General features: G+C 38.7%; 1 protein-coding gene across 2 annotated transcripts in view; it reads right to left on the reverse strand.

Annotated features, from left to right (window-relative positions):
• LOC124795333 overlaps positions 1 to 18,765 on the reverse strand; it is a 340,686-nt gene that overhangs the window by 119,921 nt on the left and 202,000 nt on the right. The window contains exons 4-5 of one of the 2 annotated variants that reach the window (XM_047259315.1): positions 18,620 to 18,756; positions 6,550 to 6,750 (exon numbers count right to left, since the gene is read on the reverse strand). In XM_047259315.1, the coding sequence (XP_047115271.1) occupies positions 6,654 to 6,750; positions 18,620 to 18,756 (234 nt within the window). In that variant the 3' untranslated portion in view covers positions 6,550 to 6,653. Of the gene's footprint in view, positions 1 to 6,549; positions 6,751 to 18,619; positions 18,757 to 18,765 lie in introns of those variants that run through there. The other variant, XM_047259314.1, reaches the window with a different exon arrangement.

Below are 18,765 nucleotides of genomic sequence, written 5' to 3' on the forward strand. Positions count from 1 at the left end.
TGTAGGCAGTATCTATCTTACCCCTAGTGAGATAAGCCTCTACATCCTTACATTTGTCCTCGAGCCATCCCTGTTTAGACATTTTGCACTTCCTGTCAATCTCATTCTTGAGACGTTTATATTCCCTTTTGCCTGCTTCATTAACTGCATTTTTATATTTTCTCCTCTCATCAATTAAATTCAATATTTCTTCCGTTACCCAAGGGTTTCTACTAGCCCTCGTTTTTGTACCTACTTAATCCTCTGCTGCCTTCACTACTTCATCCCTCAGAGCTTCCCATTCTTCTTTTACTGTATTTCTTTCCCCCATTCCTGTCAATTGTTTCCTTATGCTCTTCCTGAAACTCTGTACAACCTCTGATTTAGTCAGTTTATCCAGCTTCCATCTCCTTAAATTCCCAACTTTTTTGTAGTTTCTTCAGTTTCAATCTACAGTTCATAACCAATAGATTGTGGTCAGAGGCCACATCTGCCCCTGGAAGTGTCTTACAATTTTAAACCTGGTTCCTAAATCTCTGTCTCACCATTATATCATCTATCTGATACCTTCTAGTATCTCCAGGACTCTTCCATGTATACAACCTTCTTTTATGATTCTTGAACCAAGTGTTAGCCATGATTAAGTTATGCTCTGTGCAAAATTCTACCAGACGGCTTCCTCTTTCATTTCTCTCCCCCGATCCATATTCACCCATTATGTTTCCATCTCTTCCTTTTCCTACTATCGAATTCCAGTCACTCATGACTATTAAATTTTCGTCTCCCTTCACTACCTGAATAATTTCTTTTATCTCATCATACATTTCATCAATTTCTTCTAATTCTATAGAACTAGTTGGCATATAAACTTGTACTGCTGTAGTAGGCATGGGCTTCGTGTCTATCTTGGCCACAATAATGCGTTCACTATGCTGTTGGTAGTAGCTTACCCGCACTCCTATTTTTTTATTCATTATTAAACCTAATCCTGCGTTACCCCTATTTGATTTTGTTTTTATAACCCTGTATTCACCTGACAAAAGTTTTGTTCCCCCTGCCACCGAGCTTCACTAATTCCCACTATATCTAACTTCAACCTATCCATTTCCCTTTTAAAATTTTCTAACCCATCTGTCCGATTAAGGGATCTGACAAATACATAGATACATAGAATGCCAATTTTCTTTCTCCTGATAATGACATCCTCCTGAGTAGTCCCTGCCCAGAGATCCAAATGGGGGACTATTTTACCTCCAGAATATTTTACCCAAGAGGACACCATCATCATTTAACCATACAGTAAAGCTGCATGCCCTCGGGAAAAATTACGGCTTTCAGCCGTTCGCAGTACCAGCACAGCAAGTCGTTTTGGTTAGTGTTGCAAGGCCACATCAGTCAATCGTCCAGACTGTTGCCCCTGCAACTATTGAAAAGGCTGCTGCCCCTCTTCAGGACCCACAGGTTTGTCTGGCCTCTCAACAGATACCCCTCCATTGTGGTTGCACCTACGGTACGGCCATCTGTATCGCTGAGGCACGCAAGCCTTGCCACCAACGGCAAGGTCCATGGTTCATGGGGGTAGGAAAATATGTGAGACAGGCGATATACCCTCAGGCTTCAAGAAGAATATAATAATTCCAATCCCAAAGAAAGCAGGTGTTGACAGATGTGAAAATTACTGAACTATCAGTGTAATAAGTCATGGCTGCAAAATACTAACGTGAACTCTTTACAGACAATTGGAAAAACTGGTAGAAGCCCACCTCAGAGAAGATCAGTTTGGATTCCGTAGAAATGTTGGAACACGTGAGGCAATACTGACCCTAGAGTTTATCTTAGAAGCTAGATTAAGAAAAGGGAAACCTACATTTCTAGCATTTGTAGACTTAGAGAAAGCTTTTGACAATGTTGACTGGAATACTCTCTTTCAAATTCTGAAGGTGGCAGGGGTAAAATACAGAGGGCGAAAGGCTTTTTACAATTTGTACAGAAACCAAATGGCAGTTATAAGAGTCGAGGGACATGAAAGGGAAGCAGTGGTTGGGAAGGGAGATAGACAGGGTTGTAGCCTCTCCCCGATGTTATTCAATCTGTATATTGAGCAAGCACTAAAGGGAACAAAAGAAAAATTCGGAGTAGGTACTTTAAGGTTTGCCGATGACATTGTAATTCTGTCAGAGACAGCAAGGGACTTGGAGGAACAGTTGAATGGAATGGACAGTGTCTTGAAAGGAGGATATGAGATGTACATCAACAAAAGCAAACAAGGATAATGGAATGTAGTGGAGTTAACTCAGGTGATGCTGAGGGAATTCGATTATGAAATGAGACACTTAAAGTAGTAAAGGAGTTTTGCTATTTGGGGAGTAAAATAACTGATGATGGTCGAAGTAGAGAGGATATAAAATGTAGCCTGGCAATGGCAAGGAAAGCATTTCTGAAGATGAGAAATTTGTTAACATCGAGTATAGATTTAAGTGTCAGCAAGTCGTTTCTGAATGTATTTTTGTGGAGTGTAGCAATGTATGGATGTGAAACATGAATGATAAATAGTTTGAACAAGAAGAGAATAGAAGCTTTCGAAATGTGTTGCTACAGAAGAATGCTGAAGATTAGATGGGTAGATCACATAACTAATGAGCAGGTATTGAATAGAATTGTAGAGAAGAGGAGTTTGTGGCACAACTTGACTAGAAGAAGGGATTGGTTGGTAGGACATGTTCTGAGGCATCAAGGGATTACCAATTTAGTATTGGAGGGCAGTGTGGAGGGTAAAAATCATAGAGGGAGACCAAGAGATGAATACACTAAGCAGATTCAGAAGGATGTAGGCTGCAATACGTACTGGAAGATGAAACAGCTTGCACAGGATAGAGTAGCATGGAGAGCTGCATCAAACCAGTCTCAGGACTGAAGACCACAACAACAACAACATGTACCTATGTGATATAGAATCACCCTTGTTCTTATACACATATTTCCTATATACACATATTAATAAATATGTACATGACAATTTTCTCATGTAACTAGGCGATGTAGAACCATTGCAATAAACAGCCATGTGTGCATATTTCTGTATGTGTACATTCTTTCCCCCTACAACACTTGACAATTCTTACATCAATTTTATCTGTACTTTCATTGTTTGCATCTTTGTGTTTCATTGTGTGTATGTGTAAGTGCATGTGTGTAACCTGACTCTTCGGCCTACGTATATGAAATATGTTGTAGGTTATAGGAAACCACGCAAAATTAGAAGGACTTCAGCGATAGAAGTATACAAATATGTAAAGAGGGAAAGATAGACCAGCACTCAGATGAGAAGTAAGAAAGGAAAAAGTAGAAATGGTTGCTAAGAATAAAGAAGAGAATGAAGATAGTCCCAAAGCCAGGAAACTCTTCACAGCCCCCTTCCCCAGAATCCCTACTTTGGCAGTATTTGAGTGAGAAGCCCGAGGAGGTATGGTGTTTAACATCTCCTACAGAATGGACATTCTCACCTTCACATTTGAAGTCCCTGAAGAAAATCTTAGCAACTGCTATAGTCATGATTTATTAGTTAGTGTAAATCATGCTTTAATGTATAATACCCACTCCTCCCAAAACCAATACAAACCCTCCCATCTACATCACATTTCATAAAAGGTATAAAATGTTCTATAAAAATGTAAAATTATACACTACAATTAAACAGTTCTTTAGATAATCCCTTTACACTATATTTTATGCACACATAAAATACTATGCTTAGTTTATGTCATCTAGACATCACTCAGTTTAAATAGTAGCATCATATTATATCTTTCACTCAAATAATATTTCATTCATTTCATTTCATGACTAGAGATCACTATTCATCTGTGATTCTCTAAAGTTTTCTAGTTTACCGTCATATCCAGTTTTCTATGTACTAAAATTATAGGACAGTTTAAGAATTCAAGAATAGATTACAGAATAGTTTAAGATTTGAAGGGAATTTGGTGCAGGAAAAAATAGCACAGAAGAAACACCAAAAACAACTAGGGATCCAACGGTCGTCGCTCCAACCTTTAACACAGAACATTAATGTCCCTGGGACAAAGATGTGACTCCACCCGTATCCCATGGATCTGACAATAAGCTCACTTGATTACTTATGGACCAATACTTCTCGTTAAATTTTGTGTGAAAGTCTCCCCACAAGAAAACAATTACCATTCTACTAGGAAACACAACATTAAGTATAGTTATTTTATTTTCTACTTTGTCATGGACAAGTTTGAAATTTTTGCACAAGTTGTCTATAACATTGCTATTATAATTAAGTTCAGAAGATAAAATTGGAGACACACTGTTGGAGGTTACTGCTGCAGCAACTTTTCCATCTATCATCCCTTCAAATTGTTCCTCCAAGCTACATACACTTGTAATATTAAAACTGGATATATTCCCTTTGAAATTTCATCCTACATTATTTACTTGTGAACTGACAACTCATGTACTGACACGTGTAATCTACAAATGACAAATTCACATTAATTCCATAGACTAATTTTCCTGTCTAAGAGAATTAAATTTAACGTTACAGACTTTTTCACAAGATTATCCGCCAGGATAGCCGAGAACACTAACGCGCTGCTTCCTCGACTCGGGTAGGCGCGCCGGCCCCAGATCGAATCCGCTCAGTGGATTAATGATGACGGCCAGTATGCTGGCCAGCCTGGATGTGGTTTTTAGTCAGTTTGCCACATCCTGCTAGGTGAATACCGGGCTGGTCCCCACGCTCCGCCTCAGTTACACGACTTGCAGACATTTGAAACACATTCACACTATTTCATGATTTGCACTAGATGCAGACAGCTGGGGTACACTAATTCCACCATGGGGGGTATGGGGTGGCGGCAGGAAGGGCATCCTGCCACCCCTTCAAATTCACCATGCCAAATCCGTATTTAACCCTGCCAACCTTGTGCACAATGCTGGATAAAAGCAGTAGCAAAAGAAAGAAAGAAGACATTTTCACAAGACTATAATTTTTCATTAAGATCGGGTTCTTTATTATTACATTTGGTATAAAATTCAGTTTTCAAAGCAATCATGCCTTTGTATCGATCGCCAGACTCTTTGTTTTGAGCATTTACTTTGATGTTTGAAAAACCTATATTTGACGTTTGACTTTTTAGAATTTCATTCTGAGTATCTGATTTAGAATTCATTGGATTTATTAAGTCTAGGTTTTTATTTAAAATTCCACCTCGAACATCCAATTTAGAATTTATTGATTTTATCACTGTGTTTAATTTAAGACTTAGTTCCTGTCTCAAAGCCACTGAATCTGCACACTGTGCATCTAATTTTTCACTCAAAGTTGCAATTTGAGCATTTGCAGCTGCACTTTGGTCATCTAATCTAGCATTTAGTTGAGTATTCACTGCATCTAATTTAAGACTTAGTTCCCATGTTAAATCCACTGAATCTGCCTGCTGGGCTTCAATTAAATTCACTACTTCAGACCGACCTGGTATTTCCTTTGTCACTGTCATAAACCGTGGCTGGTTCTAAAGTTGTCCCAGTTTTATTTCTTTTCTTTTTTTAGTATTATCCATGTTTTTCTTACTTTTAGTTCGAGTTATCATTAAAAAAATTCACCTCTAAATATACTAACATAACAATGTGTATGATTTGTATATTCTGTACCAACCTGACTTTTCCTATATCGTTTGTGCAAAATATGTACCTAAACACAATTTACAGGACCAAAAAAGAAATAAAAATACAAATACAAATGCAGTACTATAGTCTTTTAATAGTTTCTTTAACCTTCTATTCAAACAATTATTGTCTCTCGCTCACCCGGTGTAGAGTTTTAGGCTGTATCAGTGAGCAGATGTTCAATCTGCACTGGTGAACAGCACGGGTGCCGATGATGTCGAATGTTGGTTTCAGCATCAGTGGGCAGGTCTGAAGTTAGCACTGGTGAACAGAATGGGCGCTGGCGACGCCAAATGTTTGTTTCTGCAACTGCGTCGGCAGGCAGATTTTGAGTCAGCACTGGTGAACAGCACAGGTGCTGGCAACATCGAATGTTGCTTTCAGCATCGGCATCAGCTGCAATCTGTGTGAGAGCTGTGTACTCTCCATACCAAATCTTCTTAGTCGAATTGTTTTCAGTATATCTGTTCTTAGTCTAATACATCGAGATCTTCTCTCCATTTTTTTAATGTTACAACTTTCTTACATCTTTCCGTTTGTTGCATTCACAAATTTTTTTCATTTGATTGCTAGGGGTTAATCTCTCATACTCATTTGCTATGTCAACACATAATATCTTTTTATCTCATTTCCATATCAAAATTCCTGTTTTCTTCCATCCTTTCACACATGACACAAAGTTATAACACTTTTTTGACAATAGAATGTGTACAGTACATATACAAAGTTTATGTTTTCACCACCTACCAGTCTAGTTAACTTTGCAGAATAACATTATCACATTCCACATATAAATATCTTTGTCTTCTCGTATTTCACTCAAGTTAGAGCTTTAGAAATGTGTTTAATTACATTTATAAGCGAGTTGGTTTAAGAAACACTCATAATTCATGAACATGTCTTGCTTCTAGCAAGTCCAACACATGAATTAAGAGTCTCTTGTCAAAGCACATTTTATTTGTTCATAAAAATTACAATCATTACACCGTCAAAGAAGAACACATCACATATAGCTTGTGTGGCGTGAGTGGCAAACACTTGGCTGTGTTGATCGACCACCATGACTGCAGTATTCTCCTGAAACACATCCATTATGCACACACAAAAACTGGTGACATGGTAGACACATCTCCACTCTCCCACACTCATACTTAAAATATCGAGTGTTCAAGATGGTGGAAGAATGAGTGTCTCTAGAATTTACATCAAAATTCTTGAGGCACTACAATTACTGGCAGTGCACTGCTCTTAAGGAATGACAAAACTTTGCTTTATTTTAAAAACGTGCTGAAGTTCCAAAGTTATTAGAAGCCTGGGCACTCAACTCACTAATAATGCTACTTTCCTTGCAAGTTAACAAGTAATGAATATCAGAGCTTAGATTAAAGGAACAATGGCAGCATGAGAATGATGATTCAGTTTCATACCAGTTTTACCAAAATTAATGAGCAGACATGTTAATATCGAAATAGTAATAGTGTATTAATACTTCTTGTTTATGGCTATACAGGTTTAAATTAAATGTTAAGTTTTACATATCCAGTGGGCAGAAATTAAACATCCTTGGTAGTGATGGGTATTTTAAAACCAGAAGATGGGATAGTCTGAAAAAGAGGGTGGTGGGAATCTCCCTGAAAATTGCACACTGCACCTCAACACATTTCAAATAAAATTACTCATTGGGCCATCAGTGCACTTTGTAACTAGTATCATTTAAAAATAATAAAATTTACAACTTGTTTGACAGCAAGACATGAACATGTCTCCAGCCACTCACTGTCCTGTTTCCGTTTTGTTTGGCCCATTGATGATGTCCAGCTTTATGGTCCAATGTGAACAGTGGCCTTTTGTATTGCATCCCTCTGCAGATGTCTTCTTGTGCAGTTTTCCTGGTGATGTTCGCTTGTAAACTGGCTTCACAGAGAGCAGGAATTCCTTTTGTGTTGGAGACCAGTTGCTGTTGATACTCAGTACACTTGTCTCTGGTTGCGATGGTCATCTTCACCTACATTTTCCTTGGATTTTTGATGTCTCATATCCTGATGTTTCATAGAATTTATCTGAAAATTGACTTTCAAGATACTGGAAATGATGAACCCTATGCATTTGTTCTAATTAGGATAAGTGGCTTGTGTGTGCATGAATTCCTAAGGGTCCAAACTGCTGAGGTCATTGGTCTCTAGACTTACACACTACTTAAACTAATTTATGCTAAGACAACAAACATACCCATGCCTGAGGGAGGACTCAAAAATCCAGCAGGAGGAGCCTCATGTAAGTGGCTTGTTTCACTTCTATTAGTGCTATAACTGTTGTGATAGCCAGCTTCACCACACACAGTCTATGCAAGTAGATGACCTCCAGATCTCCACTATACACTTTCATAGTGTTGATGAGAGTGTAACAACTCACCACAGTTCCCACAAGACATAATATTCACCCATCATAATAATATCAGAATAATCCATTGAAGAACAACAACACAAAAGCCATATAGTCTAACAAAATTAGTGGACTCAGTTTGGTCTTCTACAAACTCATCAAAATTGTTTACAACAACCATTTTTGGCACATTAGCACTTAGTTGTTCCTTGCGTTCTAACTGGATGTGAACTTTTCTGTGAACTCTTTACACCATGTCAAGCATAAGCTTACCAGACAGCAAATTTTAAAAGAAACTGAGAGCAAGATGTTTTGTGGTTGCTATCAGAGCACAAAGTTTTACTCAAACTGATGTAGTGAAGTTAGCAATATGCTAACTAGGTGCAGACTACTACTCAGTCTGACATCAAGATGTTACATGGTTGATGGCACACCTGGGGCTCATGATTTTTGGGAGGGGTAGGATATTTGAAGACTAGTGTCAAGGTATTTAATAATCTCAGAAATTATGTAATGTTCTGAAAAATGGCTAGGTAAGATTTTCCTGTTCTGAATGAACTGTGAGTTTTCATAGTTTGGCTGATAGAAGATGCTTAAGTTAAGTAAATTATAGAAGTGTGTAGAACCACGTTATTCTTCTGCATTGGGAATACCTTACTTTTGAGTATGGCATCCATCTTTTTTGAAAATTATTTTATACTAAAAAAAATTGCACAAAAACTTAATTAGTGGCTTAATTAATTAGGAGAAATGGCATTTGATTCAGAAAAATAAGAAAACAAAAGTAGATACATTGACAAAGTTTGGAATCTAACAAGCACAATGTGCTGCTGAATGACTGACAAAAATAAATTAGATCCTGCCAATTAGCTAAAAAGTTTTTCCATTATTCATTCTTACTGTAACCTTAATTAGCCTGTAAGTAAATGGAGTTCCAGTGGGAGGGCATACATAATAAATGGTAAACAGAGTATGTTAGACAAATCCTTACTTCATTTGTTGGACCAAATTACAAAATGATCTACACCAGTCAGAGGGTCAACACATACTAAACCATCACAGATATTATTGTTCTCTCTATTGCACAGGATGGCAATGGTTATTTTATCAGTCAGTCATAGGTGATGTATAGTCGCTATATGGCCACAGAGCCCCCCCCCCCCCCTTTCACAGTGCAGAGCACAGGAGAAGGGGAAGCATTGCAAGGAGAAGAGGTGTTCTGTTCTCATGGATCTGTGATGGGGTAGCAGCCGTAGTGATGCTGGAGATCTTGCAGTGAGGTGGACAGGAGGCCAGAGGGTGCATCCACAGTGTAAAATAGCCAGTGCCAGTGCACTGTCATCTGTAGCAGCCTTGGCGATGGACATGGAGGGGGGGAGTGGCCGACAGTGTAGTTCTATTGTAGGCTGTAGCTGGTATTTCCTTGCCATAAACAAGGGCAGTTATGATAAGAGAGCCATCGGTAGTGAGTTGGGATGTCAATTTCATCATGCTCACATCAGATAGTATAGATGAGGTGTGGTGGTAATGGTATGAAATTGTGCTGGCTCTGGATTTCCTGTCTTCATACTTTGTGAAGATGACCAGGTTTTCGAACATCACAAATATATCCTCAGGGAGAAATTCAGAGAGGCTAAACTGCAGTGTGAAAGGAGTAGAAGATGGTTGGTCAGGTTCAGGGCTATATGGCAGATGTTGAGACTGTTCTGCAATAATCCAAGCCAGCTTCAATCTATTAACAGATATTGTCAATGATTTGTCTCTGATCGTGATGTTGAATGTGTTCATGTCACAAGTAATTACTTCATGAGTATCTGTATATGGCAGGTAAAGGTCTGGTCTCACACCATCAATGCATAGCATTGCATGCAAGTAGTGATTTTTTTTTTCTTTTTTTTTTTGGGGTGAGGGGGGGGGGGGGGGGGGGGGGAGTTATGTAGGATCTGTGTCTGGCATCTCACACAGGCAATGAAATCTGGCAGGTCATGATCTGTGACAAACAATTGACAGTGTCAGTTATTATAATTAAGCCAGCCCTGCGTTTGAGCCACCATCTTCTACCACGTTCACACTGTGCAATGGTTGCTCTCTTACTCCACACCACAAAGTTGTGTGTTCATATCACATCATGGTCATCACTATAAGGAAATGCAGTACCAGTGGGAGTGAATACATAATAAATGATACACGGAGTTTGTTGGACAAATCCTCATTTTATCTGCTGGACAGAATTACATTATTGTCTACACTGGTCAAAGGTTTGACATGTACTAAGTCATCACAGATATTACTGTTCACACTACAGCACAGGGCAGCAATGTTTATTTTGTCAGTCAGAGGTGACATATAGTCACTATGTCACCACAAACTACTTCTTCTGATTAATGAGGCTCTAATGGAAACTATGTATTGTAGTTAAATCAACATATTCACAATAAACAACAGAAAAATAAATTTAAGTGAAATACATTCATGTAACATTATGACATATTTGAGTATATATAATTTCTCACTTATCTTTATTGAAAATGGGATAAAATTTATAAAAAAACTGATTATTAATGGGAGCTCACATCATAACATATGGAATAGTTTCAACTCTCTACATTTCATGGTCCCCACTGTTTAAGAATTTCCACAACCATTGTGGTTACACCCAATTACATAGCTGTAAATAGTACACCATCCCCTGTATGCTTGTTGGACAGTCGACCTTGGTATACCAACAAATAGAACCACTTTGATCATGTGGGGTCATGGGCATGTCAAAACATGATTGATTTTTTTGTAACAGCCTTTACTGTCTCTGTGTTGACCCATCTTACAGCACTGGATCCATATCACCAACTGGGAAACACATACCACTTAACAGCCATAATGTACTACATTTCAAGCCTGTTCAAAAAATTTCCAGGCCATTTGTAATTTCACACCAATGGCGTGTTCTCGTGAAATTTGGTTGGTATCCCTCCACATGCCTGTGTTTAATGTGTAACTTACAGAATTTTCATTTTTGGATGTCTGTTAGCACCCCCACTCCCCCCTGCCCCCTCTCTCCAGCCACACCGCGCCATGAACCATGGACCCTTCTGTTGGTGGGGAGGCCTGCGTGCCTCACCGATACAGATTGCCATACCATGGATGCAACCGTAATGGAGGGGTACCTGTTGAGAGGCCAGACAAACATGTGGTTCCTGAAGAGGGGCAACAGCCTTTTCAGTAATTGCAGGGACAACTGTCTGGATGACTGACTGGCCTGGCCTTGTAACATGAACCAAAATGGCTTTGCTGCACTCGCACTGAGAACGGCTGAAAGCAAGGGGAAACTACAGCCATAGTTTTTCCTGAGGGCAGGCAGCTTTACTGTATCATTAAATGATGATGGTGTCCTTTTGGGTAAAATATTCTAGAGGTAAAATAGTCCCCCATTCAAATCTCCAGGCAGGGACTACTCAGGAGGACATCGTTATCAGGAGAAAGAAAACTGGCATTCTATGTATCGGTGCATGGAATGTCAGATCCCTTAATCAGGCAGGTAGGTTAGAAAATTTACAAAGGGAAATGGATAGGTTAAAGTTAGATATAGTGGGAATTAGTGAATTTGGTGGCAAGAGGAACAAGATTTCTGGTCAGATGAGAACAGGGTTATAAATACAAAATCAAATAGGGGTAATGCAGGATTAGGTTTAATAATGAATAAAAAAATAGGAGCATAGATAAGCTACTACTAACAGCATAGTGACTATATTATTGTACCCAAGACAGACATGAAGCCCACGCCTACTACAGTAGTACAAGTTTATATACCAACAAGCTCTGCAGATGAGGAAGAAATTGATGAAATATATGATGAGATAAAAGAAATTATTCAGGTAGTGAAGGAAGATGAAAATTTAATAGTCATGGGTGAATGAAATTTTATAGTAGAGAAAGGAAGAGAAGGAAAAGTAGTAGGTGACTATGGACTGGGGTAAGGAACGCAAGAGGAAGTCACCTCATAGAATTTTGCACAGAGCATAACTCAATCATAGCTAACACTTGGTTTAAGAACCATGAAAGGAGGTTATATGTGTGAAAGAGGCCTGGAGACACTGGAAGATTTAGTTTGATTATACAATGGTAAGATGGAGATTTAGGAACCAGGTTTTAAATTGTAAGACATTTCAAGGGGCCAGATTTGAATTCTGACCACAATTTACTGGTTATGAGCTGTAGATGAAACCTGAAGAAATTGCAAAAGGGTAGGAATTTAAGCAGACAGGTCCTGGATAAACTGAAAGAACTGGAGGTTGTAGAGAATTTCAGAGATGAATGATTGACAAAAAAGGGAAAGAAATACAGTACAAGAAGAATGGGTAGCTTTGACAGATAAAATAGTGAAGGCTGCAGAGGATCAAGTAGGTAAAAAGACAAGGGCTGGTAGAAATCCTTAGGTTACAGAAGATATATTGAATTTAATTGCTGAAAGGAGAAAATATAAAAATGCAGTAAATGAAGCAGGTGAAAAGGAATAAAACATCTCAAAAATGAGATAGATAGGAAGTGCAAAATGACTAAGAAAGGATGGCTAGAAGACAAATATAAGGAGATAGAGGCATATATTACTAGAGGTAAGATAGATACTGCCTACAGGAAAACTAAAGAGACCTTTTGAGAAAAGAAAACCACCTGTATGAGTATCAAGAGCTCAGATGGAAACCAGTCCTAAACAAACATGGAAAAGCAGAAAGATGGAAGGAATATATGGAGGATCTATACAAGGGTGATTTGCTTGAGGGCAATATTATGGAAATGGAAGAGGACATAAGTGAAGATGAAATGGGAGATATGATGCTGCATGAAGAATTTGACAGAGCACTGGAAGACCTCAGTCAAAAAAGGCTCCGGGGGTAGACATCATTCCATGAGAGCTACTGATTGCCTTGGGAGAGCCTGCCATGACAAAACTGTACCATCTAGTGAGCAAGATGTCTGAGCTATGTGAAATATTCTCAGACTTCAAGAAGAATATAATAGTTCCAATCCCAAAGAAAGCAGGTGTCAACAGGTATGAAAATTACCAAACTATCAGTTTATATATAAAAACAAAGATGAGGTGACTTACCGAACAAAAGCGCTGGCAGGTCGATAGACACACAAACAAACACAAACATACACACAAAGTTCAAGCTTTCACAACAAACTGTTGCCTCATCAGGAAAGAGGGAAGGAGAGGGGAAGACGAAAGGAAGTGGGTTTTAAGGGAGAGGGTAAGGAGTCATTCCAATCCCGGGAGCGGAAAGACTTACCTTAGGGGGAAAAAAGGACAGGTATACACTCGCACACACGCACATATCCATCCACACATACAGACACAAGCAGACATATTTAAAGACCAAAAGGTCTTACCTTAGGGGGAAAAAAGGACAGGTATACACTCGCACACACGCACATATCCATCCACACATACAGACACAAGCAGACATATTTAAAGACCTTTTGGTGCGTGTGTGCGAGTGTATACCTGTCCTTTTTTCCCCCTAAGGTAAGTCTTTCCGCTCCCGGGATTGGAATGACTCCTTACCCTCTCCCTTAAAACCCACTTCCTTTCGTCTTCCCCTCTCCTTCCCTCTTTCCTGATGAGGCAACAGTTTGTTGCGAAAGCTTGAACTTTGTGTGTATGTTTGTGTTTGTTTGTGTGTCTATCGACCTGCCAGCGCTTTTGTTCGGTAAGTCACCTCATCTTTGTTTTTATATATAATTTTTCCCACGTGGAATGTTTCCTTCCATTATATTGAAAACTATCAGTTTAATAAGTCATGGCTGCAAAATACTAACACAAATTCTGTACAGATGAATGGAAAAACTGGTAGAAGTCAACCTCAGGGAAGATCAGCTCAGATTCCATAGAAATGTTGGAACATGCAAGGCAATGCTGACCCTATAACTTATCTTAGAAGATAGATTAAGGAAAGGCAAACCTGCATTTCTAGCATTTGTACGCTTGGAGAGAGCTTTTGACAACGTTGACTGGCATACTCTGTTTCAAATTCTGAAGATGGCAGGGGTGAAATAAGAGAGCAAAAGGCTATTTACAATTTGTACAGAAACCAGATGGCAGTCACCAGAATAGAGGGGCATGAAAGGGAAGCAGTGGTTGAGAAGGGAGTGAAACAGGGTTGTAGCCTATCCCTGGTGTTATTCAATCTGTATATTGAGCAATCAGTAAAGGAAAAAAAAGAAAAATTTGGAGTAGTAATTAAAGTCCATGGAGAAGAAATAAAAACTTTGAGAGTTGCTGATGACATTATAATTCTACCAGAAACAACAAAGGACTTGGAAGAGCAGTTGAATGGGATGGACAGTGTCTTGAAAGGATGATATAGGATGAATATCAACAAAAGCAAAACGAGGATAATGGAATGCAATTGAATGAAATCTGGTGATGCTGAGGGAATTAGACTGTGAAATGAGACACTTAAAGAAGTAGATGAGGTTCACTATTTGGGCAGCAAAATAACTGATGACAGTCAAAGTACAGAGGGTATAAAATGTAGACTGACTATATCAAGGAAAGTGTTTCTGAAGAAGAGAAATTTGTTAACATCAAGTATAGAGTTTAGTGTTAGGAAGTCTTTTCTGAAAGTATTTGTGTGGTGTGTAGCCATGTATGGAAATGAAAAATGATAAATAGTTTAGACAAGAAGAGAATAGAAGCTTTAAAAATGTGGTGCTACAGAAGAATGCTGAAGACTAGATGAGGGAGTACTGAATGGAATTTGGGAGGAGGGGAAATTATGGCACAGTTGGTAGGGTAATTTATTATTGGAGGGAATTATAGAAGGTAAAAATCATAGAGGTAGACCAAGAGATGAATACACAAAGCAGATCCAGAAGGATGTAGGTTGCAGTAGTTACTCAAAGGTGAAGTAGCTTGTACAGGATAGAGTAACATGGAGAGCGGCATAAAACCAGTCTCTGGACTGAAGATCACAACAACAATGACATGTCTGTTAGTTATTGTTCTGTGCTGTATTGAGGAGAACACTGTGTCACACTGTTTGCACATTTTGAGATGGCAAAGTTGGAGGAGCAATGTGTCTACATTAAATTTTGTGTGAAATTCAAGAAAACCTTCACAGTGACACACAAAATGCTGCAGGAGGCCTATAGTGCTTAAGCTGTAATCAGTATTACCAATGTTTCACACAGTTTAAAAATGGCCAGACAGAAGTTAAAGATAACCCTTGTTTAGGATACCCTTTGACATCTACCAACAGTGCTCACATCAAGAATGTCAACAAAACTGTGCATGCCACATGCCAATTGAAGACTGACTGTCTGAGAGATTCCTGAAGAATGTAACATTTCAGTTATATTAGGTCATGAAATCCTGACACAACATCTTGTAATGTATCGTGTTGCTGCCAAGTTCATCCCACAGCTCACGAGTCAAGACCAGAAAGACCTTTTCCTCACACTCTATGAAGAGCTTTCAGATTGCACATATGAGAACAATGTTCCTTAAGAGAATCGTAACTGGTGTCGAGACACGGGTCAACACTAATGATGATGAGACCATGGTTCAGTCTTCACAATGGGTCACCAAAAGTTCTTCAAGTCCAAAAACAGCTCATTAGTTCAGTTCAAATATCAAAACCATGATGACAGTTTTCTTTGTCTATGAAGGATTAGTTCATTATGAATTCATGTCACAGAGACAAACTGTTTATTAGTGGTACTATTAAGAAATGTTGCAATGCCTGCAAGAAAACATGAGAAGGAAACAGCCAGAAAGGTGATGGGACAATTCATAGGTCTTGCTTCACAATAATGCACCTGCACATTCATCACTGCTGGTGCATGAGTTGCACAAGAAATGAAATCACTGTGCTGAATCATCCTCCATAACCTCCAGACCTGGCCACTATGTACATTTTTTTGTTTACAAAATTGAAAACAGCATTGAAAGAATAAAGATTTGCAATGGTAGATGATATGAAAGAAAATTTTCAGGTGGCACTTTGTGCAATCCAGTAAGAATTGTACCAAGATTGCTTCCAGAAATGGAAATAGCATTGGGAGCAGTGTCTCAATTGTGGAGGAGAGTATTTCAAAGGAAACCATTCAGAACAAGTAAAAGGTAAGCATTGAAAAATTTTGTGGACGAAGTTCCAGAATTTTTTAATAGACCTCGTATGAAGTGGAGGTCCTCATGATAACTCAGTATCAGCTACACACCATCTCATTCCACAGCAAAGCATCCAGCGTAGATGACTAATATTTATGAAGTGAGCTTATAACATTCTAGGTGATTCCAGTATTTTGTAAACAAGTAAGTCACAGAAATGTTCAGAATTCTTTAATATCAGAAATATTAAATTTTAAATATCTATAAAAGGTGAGATTTGAATAGGTGATCCAGACATTATCAACTAGGAATTATAAACATTGCACCCAGTTGGTTGACACATAATCTATCACACAACACAACAAGTTTTTTCTGGCCAAATGTTTCTATTTCACAGAGTTTTTGTTTCCAAATGTGTGTAAAATAAAAGCTAACATTAATTTTTTCATACTCATCTGTAAACAATCAGCATGTAAAAATGTTCTATATAGGTTATGTTTAATAGTCAGTGTACTGATTGGTTCCATGCATTCATATTATATCACCAAAATGACCCACAGAGGATGTATCAAACTAAACAGAAGTAATAATTTTAGCTGTTACTTTTCAGTTTGAAATAGTCTGGACTTCAAGTGTTATTAGTAACCTTACATGATTTGCTGGGAACTCTGACATTAAAGAATGGAAAATGTGAGATGGAATGTAACAATATTATAAAAAGGATTGGTGCTACTCACCATACAGCCGATATGCTGAGTCACTGAAAGGCACACCACCCAACATGACATTCTTCATTTCAATGACTGCTTTACAGCCTGTACAGCCTCCCACCAACACCAGCTTTTCTGAATTGCACAGGTGGGAACTATGCCTGCAGTAAAACCTGTGTTCCAATAGCCCCATTGGCCTCAACTTTCGTTAGTCATTGTCACTATCCATCTAGCTCCATCCTTGTTACCATTCCAGCACTACACACCTCTCTATTCCACACCAACACACCTTCAGTCGTTTTACTTCTCTCCTTTTCTGCTACCCTCCTCCCCCCCTCACACCACACACACATACACACATACACACACACACACACACACACACACACACACACCTATGCTCTGTCTGACCTCCTGACTGCACCTAGCTGCCCTACCCTCTCTCCACATCATCCCACACACTCCCACAAGCAGTACTTTACCATCCTGCACTCCTACCCTTGATTCCTCCCCCTTCCTGTCCCAGCTTCCTCCTTACTGCCACCACCTGGCTGCCTCTCCCATCATGTGCTGCTGCTCACAGTCTGGCTTTAGGTGCCAGAGACTTTAGCCAGGTGTGTCTGAGTTACATTTGTTTGTGTGTGTGTGTGTGTGTGTGTGTGTGTGTGTGTGTGTGTGTGTGTGTGTGTAAGTTGTCTATTTTCAATGTAGGCCTTGTTGGCTGAAAGCTAACATTCGTTTTGACAGTCTTTTTGTTGTGCCTATCTGCAACTCAGCATCTCTGCTATAAGGTAACAACTATCCTTTTAATAACTCTGAACATCAACATTCTATGTTTTAAGATTCATTTGTAGGCAGTTTTTACCAAACAAACCACACTACTGAATATAATAGAAGAAGATATCACCAGAGCCCCCTATCAACCTTCATCCTGACATGCACACCCCTATGTTGTTGTTATGGTCTTCAGTCCAAAGACTGGTTTGCCGACCTAAAGCATCAGTTTTCCTATCAGTTACACAACCTTAAATATTTTCAGAGTAAGCAATTATAATGTATGACAGTTTATCAACAGTTAATTAGTTTACCAATTATTGATTTTTATTGCAGTTTCTGGCAGTTGCTTCAATCTGTTAAAGTATACCTTGCCTCATTCCACCAATCTGGCAGTTCTCCTTCACAAAGGACTCATGACCAAAGTGACTGGACCTGTCAATGTGTTCAGCCAACCTATATCATTTATTTAGAGCAACATTTGTCTTTAAATGTGAGTATTTATTTCAGTGGTAACAATCAGGAAAAGTTCATATCAAAACCTTTTATAATTTCCGGCTCTGGTGGATATATATATATATATAAACAAAGATGAGGTGACTTACCGAACAAAAGCGCTGGCAGGTCGATAGACACACAAACAAACACAAACATACACACAAAATTCAAGCTTTCGCAACAAACTGTTGCCTCATATATATATCACTTTTTGTAATGCTGATATATATCATTTAGTCTCATCCATACTGTCATTTTGATAGGCACCTGAGCCATACCTTATCAACATTTATCAAATGTTCAGCTACCAGATAATCTATGTTGATTCTTGTGCGAGCCTATTGTTATGACCTTTCAAATATAGTCTAGTGTGCTCTTACATTTAAAATTTTCCTATTAACTTCTACATTCACAAGAAACACAGATTTCTATTTTTTTCACAAAAAATATGTGTTTACCTTAGATACTTTACCTGGCAACTGACTCAAGTCCCATTTTTTCTGGTTCAAATTCCATTTCTGATTTATAGTTACAGAATGAGCGAAATACCTGCTTCCTTTCTTCATATTTTGGCTTTGCATGCCGCTCTATATGGAACTCTTGTATAGTCTGAAACAA

This window comes from Schistocerca piceifrons, chromosome 4, assembly GCF_021461385.2.
Source record: "Schistocerca piceifrons isolate TAMUIC-IGC-003096 chromosome 4, iqSchPice1.1, whole genome shotgun sequence".
Lineage (NCBI taxonomy): Eukaryota > Metazoa > Arthropoda > Insecta > Orthoptera > Acrididae > Schistocerca > Schistocerca piceifrons.